Raw genomic sequence first — 12,823 nt, forward strand, 5'->3', positions numbered from 1 at the left:
GAAAGTCAGTAAGCATTGCGGAAAGATAAATGGTCACAATTGACTAGCTCAAATGAAGGGACCACGATTCGGGCTGTTCTCTTTCGGAAGCTGACAGGCCCACCGTGTGTTTCCAGCATTTTATCTTTCTCGCTTAGATGTCTAGCGTTCCTAATTTTAAATTTTATCTCAGGTGGAAGCCATAATTGGAATTAGACATGCAAACTTAAACTACGGCCGAGATATTACAGAGCAGTTGTGGGGACGGCACATCTGTAAAGAACAAGCGATTAAACAAGAGTCTTACTGTTGTGCTATCAAAGGTGGCCTCTGTGCCCAGCAAATGGCCAAAACGCAGCTTTTTTTTGATACACATCGATTTTTATTCAGCTGAATATTTATCTTATTGTCTGCGGGTTCGGAAAAGAGGAGAAAGAGGGTGGGATAAACATATCGCTGTTCCAGCGAGGCCAAACCGGAAGCGGCATTTTATCCAGCAACAATTGAACCATCCAGATTCACGCCAGCACATGGACACGAGAATTTATCCTGCCATTCAGCCAAAGCTGGCTGTGCTCCACAATGCATCTCTTTAACCAAGTCAAAGAAAACAGCTCAAAAAACAAATACAATGGCTGTTGGCCAGGGAGTGAGGGTCAGAGGCAGAGCCAAACTCTCATTAGTCAAGCTCAATGCGTTATACAAATGTTGATGACTTTGCAGGCGAGACTGACCTCCAGGGCATCTCTGTCCCTGTGCCACAGTCCTGAGTGCCAGGAGTGGGGGAGGGGATGGTGGCAGTGAACTGCTCTCAGGCTGTAAAGCTGGCTGTGTGAGGGCAGCACGGGCCTCTGTCTGATTTCTCCCTCGCCGCATGGAGCAGCCTGGGCCTTGCTCGACGCCCCTCGCCCACAGCAGAGACTCGCGAGCAGGCGGGTGGGAGAATGCAGTGATGAAGCTGTTATGCTCTCCAGCCTGCTGCCACTGACGGGCCATTTAATCTTTATCAATAAAGGGCGTGAATTTCAAATCCGTGCCTGTACCATTTTTAAAAAACAGTTTTTAATAGATTTATTGATTGGCCGCTGCTATTTGGTTCGGAAGTGTGACTGCTTGGATCGAAGGGAGATGGTTTCTATTTAAGTCCTCCTGCGCTGTACAGCACAGTGTAAGCAGATCGCTGCTCTGGTTTCCTCTCATATAGTGACACTGAAAAGTGTGGCATTAGCCTTGACATCTTTGTCCAGCTGCTCGACTGACAAGTGCCACGAGTCCCCCCAGCACACCTCTCCTTCCCCCGACAAGTACCAGCTCCAACCAGCGGCACTAGGTCCGGTACCCTTTGTGGCTCCACAACGAGCGCTATGGGCACGGCAGGAGACACAAAGGACGCAGTGACGTGTCAGCGCAACAGCTGGCTTGGACATTCCAGGGTCCCTGTCTGGATGCGGGGTGGGTGGGGGCGATGGGGGCTTTCATCGTTCTTGTTGCGGGGTCTGTTCACTTGTCAGGATGCCCATGTACTTGTTGGTGAGGAAGTCGCAGACGGAGATGTTGCAGATGGCCTGGTGCACGTTGGTTACACTCAGTTCTTTGGGCGCTCTGAATCAAACAAAGAAACAGAAGCTTCACTATTTGCAAATTGGATATAGGATCGTACAGCACAGAAGCCCATTCAGCCCATCGTACCTGTGCCGGCTCTTTCGTAGAGCTATCCAATTAGTCCCACTCCCCCTGCTCTTTTTTTTACTTTTTCAAGCATATAGTCAATTGCCTTTTGAAAGTTACTATTAAGTTAATCTGCTTCCACCACCCTTTCAGGCAGTGCATTCCAGATCACAACAACTCGCTATGTAAAACATTTCTCCTCATCTCCCCCCTGCTTCTTTTGCCAATTGTCTGAATAGAAGATCTTCTTTCAGTCCTGTTTTCTCCATACCCTGACTGTCCTGTTTATTCACACTCAACAACCCAGCAAACACTCATAAGTGGCTGAAAGGGCACCAATGATCTCACTTCCCTCACTAACATTGCTCCCTATAGGATTCATTTATTTCTGTGCAAGTGTAGGAAGATGCAGAGGAACCTAGGGAACTGGATTAACATCAGTCAGTACACGATGTGCAGGCTGGGCTGGGGTACTGAGACTGACTGTGACAGAACTGGATTAACATCAGTCAGTACGTGGTGTGCAGACTGGGAGGAGTTACTGAGACTGACATCCTCTGGGACTGTGGTGCATTATCCCTCCTTGACCTCTCTGCAACCTTTGACACAATCGACCATATCATCCTCCTCCAACACCTCTCCTCTGCTGTCCAGCTGAGTGGGACTGCCCTCGCCTGGTCCCACTCTTACCTACTGAATCACAGCCAGAGCATCTCCAACACTGGCTTCTCTTCCCACACTGGCACCGTTACCTTTGGAGTCTACCAAAACTCTATCCTTGGCCCCCTCAACTTCCTACATGCTGCCCCTTGGCGACATAATCTGCAGACATGGGGTCAGCTTCCACACGTACACTGATGACACCCAGCTCTACCGCTCCAGCACTTCTCTTGGCTTCACCATCACGTCTGTGTTGTCAGACTGCTTGTCCAATATCCAGTCGAGGATGAGCTGCAATTTCCTCCAGTTAAACATTGGGAAGACCAAAGCCATTGTCTTCTGCTCCAGCTACAAACTCCATTCACTAGCGACCAACTCTGTCCCCCTCCCCGGCCATTGTCTCAGGCCGATATGACCCCGAGCTGAACTTCCGAACACAAAGATTGTCTACCTCAATCTCAAAAACATCATCCGGCTCGTCTCTTACCTCAGTCCATCTGCTGCTTAAAAACCCTCATTCATGTTTTGTCACCTTCAGACTCCACTATTCCAATGCTCCCCTGGACAACTTCCCATCCTCCATAAACCTCAACTCATCCAAAACTCTGCTGCCCGTATTCTATCCCGCTCACCTCTCACCCCTGTCCTTGACCGACATTGGCTGTCAGACCCCCAATATCCCCAGTCGATTAGAAATAGGATTTGCACTGTACCTGTTGTGGGGAGTGCCCTGGTGTGCAAGTCCCAAAGACTCACGAAGGATGTCGCTTACAAACTGTTCAGTAGCCTTAAGACAAAAAGATAAGAGTGATCAGGAATCATGTCAGCACACCAACCTCAGAGAAGGCTGCAGCTTCTGCCAGGCCCTTTACTCTGCACCCTCTCTGCCAGAGACTGAATTTCCCAGGAACATGCTGGAGGTGAGGAACCACACCCAATGCCAGTGCATACTGGAAGATCATAAGCTTCTTGGAGTGACTCAGTGCTGGCACAAGTGGTTTAGAGTGACACACTGTTACTCAGAATTGGCACGAGTGATTTGGAGCGACCCACTGTTACTCGTTCCCTCTGTTTGGGGATAGTGCTTGGCTTGTTTACTGCTGAGTTTTGAAACTTACTGTGCGCGTGTCCATGCCAACTGACGTTTGCTCTATGCTCAGTGGCACTGCACACTGCAGCAGCAATTAATCACTTCACCCCTTGCTTACAAGCTTTGAAAAAGCAGCTTGGTTCAGAATGATCTCCGGCATCTTTACCTTACCTTTATGATCATGTCTTCAATCACTGGTGCGTAAACCTGGCTCTCCAATTCCAGGGGTTCAATCGTAACACCGATCTACCGAAGGAAAGGAGAGCAGTCAGTGCAGAGAAATTCACCAGCAGAAAGGAGGGCAGTCAGTGCGGAGAGACTAAACCAGCAGAAAGGAGGGCAGTCAGTGCGGAGAGACGAAACCAGCAGAAAGGAGGGCAGTCAGTGCGGAGAGACTAAACCAGCAGAAAGGAGGGCAGTCAGTGCGGAGAGACTAAACCAGCAGAAAGGAGGGCAGTCAGTGCGGAGAGACTAAACCAGCAGAAAGGAGGGCAGTCAGTGCGGAGAGACTAAACCAGCAGAAAGGAGGGCAGTCAGTGCGGAGAGACGAAACCAGCAGAAAGGAGGGCAGTCAGTGCGGAGAGACTAAACCAGCAGAAAGGAGGGCAGTCAGTGCGGAGAGACGAAACCAGCAGAAAGGAGGGCAGTCAGTGCAGAGACTAAACCAGCAGAAAGGAGAGCAGTCAGTGCAGAGAGACTAAACCAGCAGAAAGGAGGGCAGTCAGTGCGGAGAGACTAAACCAGCAGAAAGGAGGGCAGTCATTGCGGTGACTAAACCAGCAGAAAGGAGGGCAGTCAGTGCGGAGACTAAACCAGCAGAAAGGAGAGCAGTCAGTGCGGAGACTAAACCAGCAGAAAGGACAGCGTGCGCTCATGCTCACACACGCTAAGGAGATAGAGAGCCAGACTCTCTCTCACAAACACACGGGTAGGTATTGGCTGTGAGTTGGGTATCTGGCTACATCTTAGCTTTTGATCGTTACCTGCTGTGCTGTGTCTCTGGCGTACTCCATGGCTGGCATCATGCCCATGTAGAACTTGACCTCTTCATCCTCCTCCTCCAGCTCTTTCTTGACTTTCACTTTAGAGGACTCGATCGTGCCAATGATGTCTACCTCTTCATCACTCTCAGGCTCAGTTTTCAAAATGGCCTCCACCTCCATGAGCCTCTGGCAGAGCTCATCGGCCCCAGCGTACGTGGAGGGGCATTCTGAAATACAGTGCCAAGCATTGGTAAATAATGGTGAGTTTCTAAATAGCCCCCAGCATTGGTAAATAATTGCGAATTTCTAAATATTGGCAAGAGTTTGTAAATAGCACCATAAGTTTCTAGATACCCAAGGGTTTGTAAATAAAAGTTAGTAAATGACTCCAAACATCGATAAGTAGCTCGGAGAGTTTGTAAATACAGGAAAAAAGTTATAATTAACACAAGGAGTTGTAAATAATGGGAAGGATTTGGAAAATAATTGAAATCAGAATGAAGAACATGCAAATATCTTCAAGAATATGTAAATATCTCTATGGGTTTATGAATAACACACAGGGATTGATTTTTCTCCTAGTTGGGGTTGGGGGTGGCAGCGGGTGGGGGGTGGCAGCGGGTGGGGGTGCGAATGCAAAACGCATTCACTGGCCTAAGTTTGAGACCCAGGGTATTTTAACTCTCGGGCCTCCTCTGCATGCTGCCAGTCAGCTGCCTGCATGAAACGAGCGGAGAGCAGCAGCTGGCTGGCAGGCATGTGAGCAAGTTCACGCAGCCGGAGGCCGCCTGCTGGCACCAAAGGAAAGCTCACCGGCAAGTCACGGGGAGGGGGTTTTGGGAGGGTCTCACGGGAGGAAAAGGAGGAGAGGCTGTGAATTTCCTTGTGGGGCCTGGAGGAACACTGCTGCTCCTCTTTAGCTCCACAAAGGGAAGTTTTTCACCTACCTTGGACGGTCTCTTCTGTCGCCAGACCAGCAGCAGACCTGCTTCGGGCCGCTGGAAAGTCCGTGGCAGTTTCCCCGCTCAGGACACAGTTAAAATGTAATCGATGTCCCATTGATGTAATAGGACGCCAATTTGCATAAATCCACGTGGCTCCTCAGCCACACAGCAGTGAGCAGTTAAAATGGCGGCCAGCGGGAACAGGGAGTTAAGTCACAACGCTCCATTTCAAAGGCCCCCCCCTCCCCCAACATCCCCCGCTCCATTCCCTCCAGGCGGGAACGGTTAAAATCGACCGCAAAGCGTTTTTAAATGGAGTTAATGATTTGTAAATAACTCAAGGATTTGTAAATGTCCCCAAGGGTTTGTAAATAATGGCGGGGAATATAAACTGAACGTTTCTAACTGACTGCCACCCCCTGCCTCCCACAGAGTAAATTTGTGTCTGATTATAAAATCGGACCATCTCTTCTAAATTGTGTGTGGTTATTTATCCCTGATGTCTTTTAAATATCGATCTAACTTTATCCCAGTGATTTAATACTGGGATAATATAGGGCAAGGACACTGCGCTGAACCATTTGAAAGCGTATAGTTTGACAGATTGCTGAAACGGGCTGATAAGCTATATATAGAGCGTCTACTGGGACATTGTCTTCAAGGAACATCGGGCTTTTGTTATTGTGGCCGTCATATAATTGTGAGCAATGAATAATTGCAAACCCTTACTAATAAAATATTAAACTGATTAAATCCCAGCTTGCCATGTCCCTGAAACTCCATTGCGCTCAATCCCACAGGGATGCAGGAAGAGGAGACAGAAATGAGGCTGAACAGGAGACCGAAAACATCTCTATCTTTCTGACAATTTACTGATAAGGACCACACTGGAACTACGCGATACAGTAAAGGAGAACGAGTCTCCACTGTACAGGGTTGAGAAGAAGGAGCCTCCACTGTACAGGTAGAAAAGAAGGAGCCTCCACTGTACAGGGTAGAGGAGAAGGAGCCTCCACTGTACAGGAAGAGGAGAAGGAGCCTCCACTGTACAGGGTGAGGAGAAGGAGCCTCCACTGTACAGAAAGAGAAGGAGCCTCCACTGTACAGGGTGAGGAGAAGGAGCCTCCACTGTACAGGAAGAGGAGAAGGAGCCTCCACTGTACAGGTAGAGAAGAAGGAGCCTCCACTGTACAGGGTAGAGGAGAAGGAGCCACCACTATACAGGGTAGAGAGGAAGGAGCCTCCTCTGTACAGGGTAGAGGAGAAGGAGCCTCCACTGTACAGGTAGAGGAGAAGGAGCCTCCACTGTACAGGGTAGAGGAGAAGGAGCCTCCACTGTACAGGTAGAGGAGAAGGAGTCTCCACTGTACAGGTAGAGGAGAAGGAGCCTCCACTGTACAGGGTAGAGGAGAAGGAGACACCACCATACAGGGTAGAGGAGAAGGAGTCTCCACTGTACAGGAAGAGGAGAAGGAGCCTCCACTGTACAGGGTAGAGGAGAAGGAGCCTCCACTGTACAGGGTAGAGGAGAAGGAGTCTCCACTGTACAGGAAGAGGAGAAGGAGCCTCCACTGTACAGGGTAGAGGAGAAGGAGCCTCCACTGTACAGGAAGAGGAGAAGTCACCTCCACTGTACAGGGTTGAGAAGAAGGAGCCTCCACTGTACAGGGTAGAGGAGAAGGAGCCTCCACTGTACAGGGTAGAGGAGAAGGAGCCTCCACTGTACAGGAAGAGAAGAAGGAGCCTCTGCTGTACAGGGTTGAGAAGAAGGAGCCTCCACTGTACAGGAAGAGGAGAAGGAGCCTCCACGGTACAGGGTTGAGAAGAAGGAGCTTCCACTGTACAGGGTAGAGGAGAAGGAGCCTCCACTGTACAGGGTGAGGAGAAGGAGCCTCCACTGTACAGGGTAGAGGAGAAGGAGCCTCCACTGTACAGGAAGAGAAGAAGGAGCCTCCACTGTACAGGGTAGAGGAGAAGGAGCCACCATTGTACAGGAAGAGGAGGAGCATCCACTGTACAGGGTAGAGGAGAAGGAGCCTCCACTCTACAGGGTTGAGAAGAAGGAGCCTCCACTGTACAGGAAGAGAAGAAGGAGCCTCTGCTGTACAGGGTTGAGAAGAAGGAGCCTCCACTGTACAGGAAGAGGAGAAGGAGCCTCCACTGTACAGGAAGAGAAGGAGCCTCTACTGTACAGGGTAGAGGAGAAGGAGCCTCCACTGTACAGGGTAGAGGAGAAGGAGCCTCCACTGTACAGGGTAGAGGAGAAGGAGCTTCCACTGTACAGGGTAGAGGAGAAGGAGCCTCCACTGTACAGGGTAGAGGAGAAGCAGCCTCCACTGTACAGGAAGGGGAGGAGCCTCCACTGTACAGGGTAGAGGAGAAGGAGCCTCCACTGTACAGGAAGAGGAGGAGCCTCCACTGTACAGGGAGAGAAGAAGGAGCCTCCACTGTACAGGGTTGAGAAGAAGGAGCCTCCACTGAACAGGGTTGAGAAGAAGGAGCCTCCACTGTACAGGTAGAGGAGAAGGAGCCTCCACTGTACAGGTAGAGGAGAAGGAGCCTCCACTGTACAGGGTAGAGGAGAAGGAGCCTCCACTGTACAGGTAGAGGAGAAGGAGCCTTCACTGTACAGGGTAGAGGAGAAGGAGCCTCCACTGCACAGGGTAGAGGAGAAGGAGCCTCCACTGTACAAGAAGAGGAGGAGCCTCCACTGTACTGGGTAGAGGAGAAGGAGCCACCATTCTACAGGAAGAGGAGGAGCCTCCACTGTACAGGAAGAGAAGAAGGAGCCTCCACTGTACAGTGTTGAGAAGAAGGGGCCTCCACTGTACAGGGTTGAGAAGAAGGAGCCTCCACTGTACAGGTAGAGGAGAATGAGCCTCCACTGTACAGGTAGAGGAGAAGGAGCCTCCACTGTGCAGGAAGAGGAGAAGGAGCCTCCACTGTACAGGGTAGAGGAGAAGGAGCCTCCACTGTACAGGGTAGAGGAGAAGGAGCCTCCACTGTACAGGAAGAGGAGAAGGAGCCTCCACTGTACAGGGTGAGGAGAAGGAGCCTCCACTGTACAGGAAGGGGAGGAGCCTCCACTGTACAGGAAGAGGAGAAGCAGCCACCACTATACAGGGTAGAGGAGAAGGAGTCTCCACTGTACAGGAAGAGGAGAAGGAGCCTCCACTGTACAGGGTAGAGGAGAAGGAGCCTCCACTGTACAGGAAGAGGAGAAGGAGCCTCCACTGTACAAGGTAGAGGAGAAGGAGCCTCCACTGTACAAGGTAGAGGAGAAGGAGCCTCCACTGTACAGGAAGAGAAGAAGGAGCCTCCACTGTAGAGGGTTGAGAAGAAGGAGCCTCCACTGTACAGGAAGAGGAGAAGGAGCCTCCACTGTACAGGGTTGAGAAGAAGGAGCCTCCAGTGTACAGGGTAGAGGAGAAGGAGCCTCCACTGTACAGGGTGAGGAGAAGGAGCCTCCACTGTACAGGGTAGAGGAGAAGGAGCCTCCACTGTACAGGTAGAGGAGAAGGAGCCTCCACTGTACAGGGTGAGGAGAAGGAGCCTCCACTGTACAGGGTAGAGGAGAAGGAGCCTCCACTGTACAGGAAGAGGAGAAGGAACCTCCACTGTACAGGAAGAGGAGAAGGAGCCTCCACTCTACAGGGTAGAGGAGAAGGAGCCTCCACTGTACAGGAAGAGGAGAAGGAGCCTCCACTGTACAGGTAGAGAAGAAGGAGCCTCCACTGTACAGGAAGAGGAGAAGGAGCCTCCACTGTACAGGGTAGAGGAGAAGGAGCCACCGCTATACAGGGTAGAGGAGAAGGAGCCTCCACTGTACAGGGTAGAGGAGAAGGAGCCTCCACTGTACAGGGTAGAGGAGAAGGAGCCTCCACTGTACAGGTAGAGGAGAAGGAGCCTCCACTGTACAGGGTAGAGGAGAAGGAGCCTCCACTGTACAGGTAGAGGAGAAGGAGTCTCCACTGTACAGGTAGAGGAGAAGGAGCCTCCACTGTACAGGGTAGAGGAGAAGGAGACACCACTATACAGGGTAGAGGAGAAGGAGTCTCCACTGTACAGGAAGAGGAGAAGGAGCCTCCACTGTACAGGGCAGAGGAGAAGGATCCTCCACTGTACAGGGTAGAGGAGAAGGAGTCTCCACTGTACAGGGTTGAGAAGAAGGAGCCTCCACTGCACAGGGTAGAGGAGAAGGAGCCTCCACTGTACAGGGTAGAGGAGAAGGAGCCTCCACTGTACAGGAAGAGAAGAAGGAGCCTCCACTGTACAGGGTTGAGAAGAAGGAGTCTCCACTGTATAGGAAGAGGAGGAGCCTCCACTGTACAGGAAGAGGAGAAGGAGCCACCACTATACAGGGTAGAGGAGAAGGAGTCTTCACTGTACAGGAAGAGGAGAAGGAGCCTCCACTGTACAGGGTAGAGGAGAAGGAGCCTCCACTGTACAGGGTTGAGAAGAAGGAGCCTCCACTGTACAGGGTGAGGAGAAGGAGCCTCCACTGTACAGGGTAGAAGAGAAGGAGCCTCCACTGTACAGGAAGAAGAGAAGGAGCCTCCACTGTACAGGAAGAGGAGAAGGAGCCTCCACTCTACAGGGTAGAGGAGAAGGAGCCTCCACTGTACAGGAAGAGAAGAAGGAGCCTCCACTGTACAGGGTTGAGGAGAAGGAGCCTCCACTGTACAGGGTAGTGGAGAAGGAGCCTCCACTGTATAGGAAGAGGAGGAGCCTCCACTGTACAGGAAGAGGAGAAGGAGCCACCACTATACAGGGTAGAGGAGAAGGAGTCTCCACTGTACAGGAAGAGGAGAAGGAGCCTCCACTGTACAGGGTAGAGGAGAAGGAGCCTCCACTGTACAGGAAGAGGAGAAGGAGCCTCCACTGTACAGGGTTGAGAAGAAGGAGCCTCCACTGTACAGGGTAGAGGAGAAGGAGCCTCCACTGTACAGGGTAGAGGAGAAGGAGCCTCCACTGTACAGGGTAGAGGAGAAGGAGTCTCCACTGTACAGGAAGAGGAGAAGGAGCCTCCACTGTACAGGGTTGAGAAGAAGGAGCCTCCACTGTACAGGGTAGAGGAGAAGGAGCCTCCACTGTACAGGGTAGAGGAGAAGGAGCCTCCACTGTACAGGAAGAGAAGAAGGAGCCTCCACTGTACAGGGTTGAGAAGAAGGAGTCTCCACTGTATAGGAAGAGGAGGAGCCTCCACTGTGCAGGAAGAGGAGAAGGAGCCACTACTATACAGGGCAGAGGAGAAGGGGCCTCCACTGTACAGGGTTGAGAAGAAGGAGCCTCCACTGTACAGGGTGAGGAGAAGGAGCCTCCACTGTACAGGGTGAGGAGAAGGAGCCTCCACTGTACAGGGCAGAGGAGAAGGAGCCTCCACTGTACAGGGTTGAGAAGAAGGAGCCTCCACTGTACAGGGTGAGGAGAAGGAGCCTCCACTGTACAGGGTAGAGGAGAAGGAGCCTCTACTGTACAGGAAGAGGAGAAGGAGCCTCCACTGTACAGGAAGAGGAGAAGGAGCCTCCACTCTACAGGGTAGAGGAGAAGGAGCCTCCACTCTACAGGAAGAGAAGAAGGAGCCTCCACTGTACAGGGTAGAGGAGAAGGGGCCTCCACTGTACAGGGTAGAGGAGAAGGAGCCTCCACTGTACAGGAAGAGGAGGAGCCTCCACTGTACAGGGTAGAGGAGAAGGAGCCTTCACTGTACAGGGTAGAGGAGAAGGAGCCACCATTGTACAGGAAGAGGAGGAGCCTCTGCTGTACAGGGTAGAGGAGAAGGAGCCTCCACTCTACAGGGTTGAGAAGAAGGAGCCTCCACTGTACAGGGTAGAGGAGAAGGAGCCTCCACTGTACAGGTGGAGGAGAAGGAGCCTCCACTGTACAGGGTAGAGGGGAAGGAGCCTCCACTATACAGGGTAGAGGGGAAGGAGCCTCCACTGTACAGGAAGAGGAGGAGCCTCCACTGTACAGGGTAGAGGAGCAGGAGCCACCATTGTACAGGAAGAGGAGGAGCCTCCACTGTACAGGAAGAGAAGAAGGAGCCTCCACTGTACAGGGTTGAGAAGAAGGAGCCTCCACTATACAGGTAGAGGAGAATGAGCCTCCACTGTACAGGTAGAGGAGAAGGAGCCTCCACTGTACAGGAAGAGGAGAAGGAGCCTCCACTGTACAGGGTAGAGGCGAAGGAGCCTCCACTGTACAGGGTAGAGGAGAAGGAGCCTCCACTGTACAGGGTAGAGGAGGAGCCTCCACTGTACAGGAAGAGGAGAAGGAGCCTCCACTGTATAGGCAGAGGAGGAGCCTCCACTGTACAGGAAGAGGAGAAGGAGCCTCCACTGTACAGGGTGAGGAGAAGGAGCCTCCAGTGTACAGGGTGAGGAGAAGGAGCCTCCACTGTACAGGAAGAGGAGAAGGAGCCTCCACTGTACAGGTAGAGGAGAAGGAGCCTCCACTGTACAGGAAGAGGAGAAGGAGCCTCCACTGTACAGGAAGAGGGGAAGGAGCCTCCACTGTGCAGGGTCGAGGAGAAGGAGCCTCCACTTTACAGGGTAGAGGAGAAGGAGCCTCCACTGTACAGGGTAGAGGAGAAGGAGCCTCCACTGTACAGGAAGAGGAGAAGGAGCCTCCACTGTACAGGTAGAGGAGAAGGAGCCTCCACTGTACAGGGCAGAGGAGAAGGAGCCTCCACTGTACAGGAAGAGAAGAAGGAGCCTCCACTGTACAGGGTAGAGGAGAAGGAGCCTCCACTGTACAGGGTAGTGGAGAAGGAGCCTCCACTGTATAGGAAGAGGAGGAGCCTCCACTGTACAGGAAGAGGAGAAGGAGCCACCACTATACAGGGTAGAGGAGAAGGAGTCTCCACTGTACAGGAAGAGGAGAAGGAGCCTCCACTGTACAGGGTAGAGGAGAAGGAGCCTCCACTGTACAGGAAGAGGAGAAGGAGCCTCCACTGTACAGGAAGAGGAGAAGGAGCCTCCACTGTACAGGGTTGAGAAGAAGGAGCCTCCACTGTACAGGGTAGAGGAGAAGGAGCCTCCACTGTACAGGGTAGAGGAGAAGGAGCCTCCACTGTACAGGGTAGAGGAGAAGGAGTCTCCACTGTACAGGAAGAGGAGAAGGAGCCTCCACTGTACAGGGTTGAGAAGAAGGAGCCTCCACTGTACAGGGTAGAGGAGAAGGAGCCTCCACTGTACAGGGTAGAGGAGAAGGAGCCTCCACTGTACAGGGTAGAGGAGAAGGAGCCTCCACTGTACAGGTAGAGGAGAAGGAGCCTCCACTGTACAGGGTAGAGGAGAAGGAGCCTCCACTGTACAGGTAGAGGAGAAGGAGTCTCCACTGTACAGGTAGAGGAGAAGGAGCCTCCACTGTACAGGGTAGAGGAGAAGGAGACACCACTATACAGGGTAGAGGAGAAGGAGTCTCCACTGTACAGGAAGAGGAGAAGGAGCCTCCACTGTACAGGGCAGAGGAGAAGGATCCTCCACTGTACAGGGTAG

The 12,823-nt window shown here is 52.1% G+C and overlaps 1 protein-coding gene across 3 annotated transcripts in view; it reads right to left on the reverse strand.

Moving 5' to 3' along the window:
• Window positions 1–338: 338 nt before the first annotated feature.
• Window positions 339–12,823, reverse strand: part of LOC147116008 (YEATS domain-containing protein 2-like) — a 53,707-nt gene continuing 41,222 nt past the window's right edge. For all 3 annotated transcript variants that reach the window (XM_085990716.1, XM_085990717.1, XM_085990715.1), the window contains 4 exons: window positions 4,381–4,607; window positions 3,569–3,643; window positions 3,021–3,094; window positions 339–1,581 (listed from right to left, as the gene is read on the reverse strand). In XM_085990716.1, the coding sequence (XP_085846842.1) occupies window positions 1,455–1,581; window positions 3,021–3,094; window positions 3,569–3,643; window positions 4,381–4,607 (503 nt within the window). In that variant the 3' untranslated portion in view covers window positions 339–1,454. The remainder of the gene's footprint in view (window positions 1,582–3,020; window positions 3,095–3,568; window positions 3,644–4,380; window positions 4,608–12,823) is intronic.

The sequence above is a fragment of the Somniosus microcephalus genome, chromosome 6, assembly GCF_052327205.1.
Source record: "Somniosus microcephalus isolate GS21.2 chromosome 6, FLI_Smic_1.0, whole genome shotgun sequence".
In the NCBI taxonomy this organism is placed as follows: domain Eukaryota; kingdom Metazoa; phylum Chordata; class Chondrichthyes; order Squaliformes; family Somniosidae; genus Somniosus; species Somniosus microcephalus.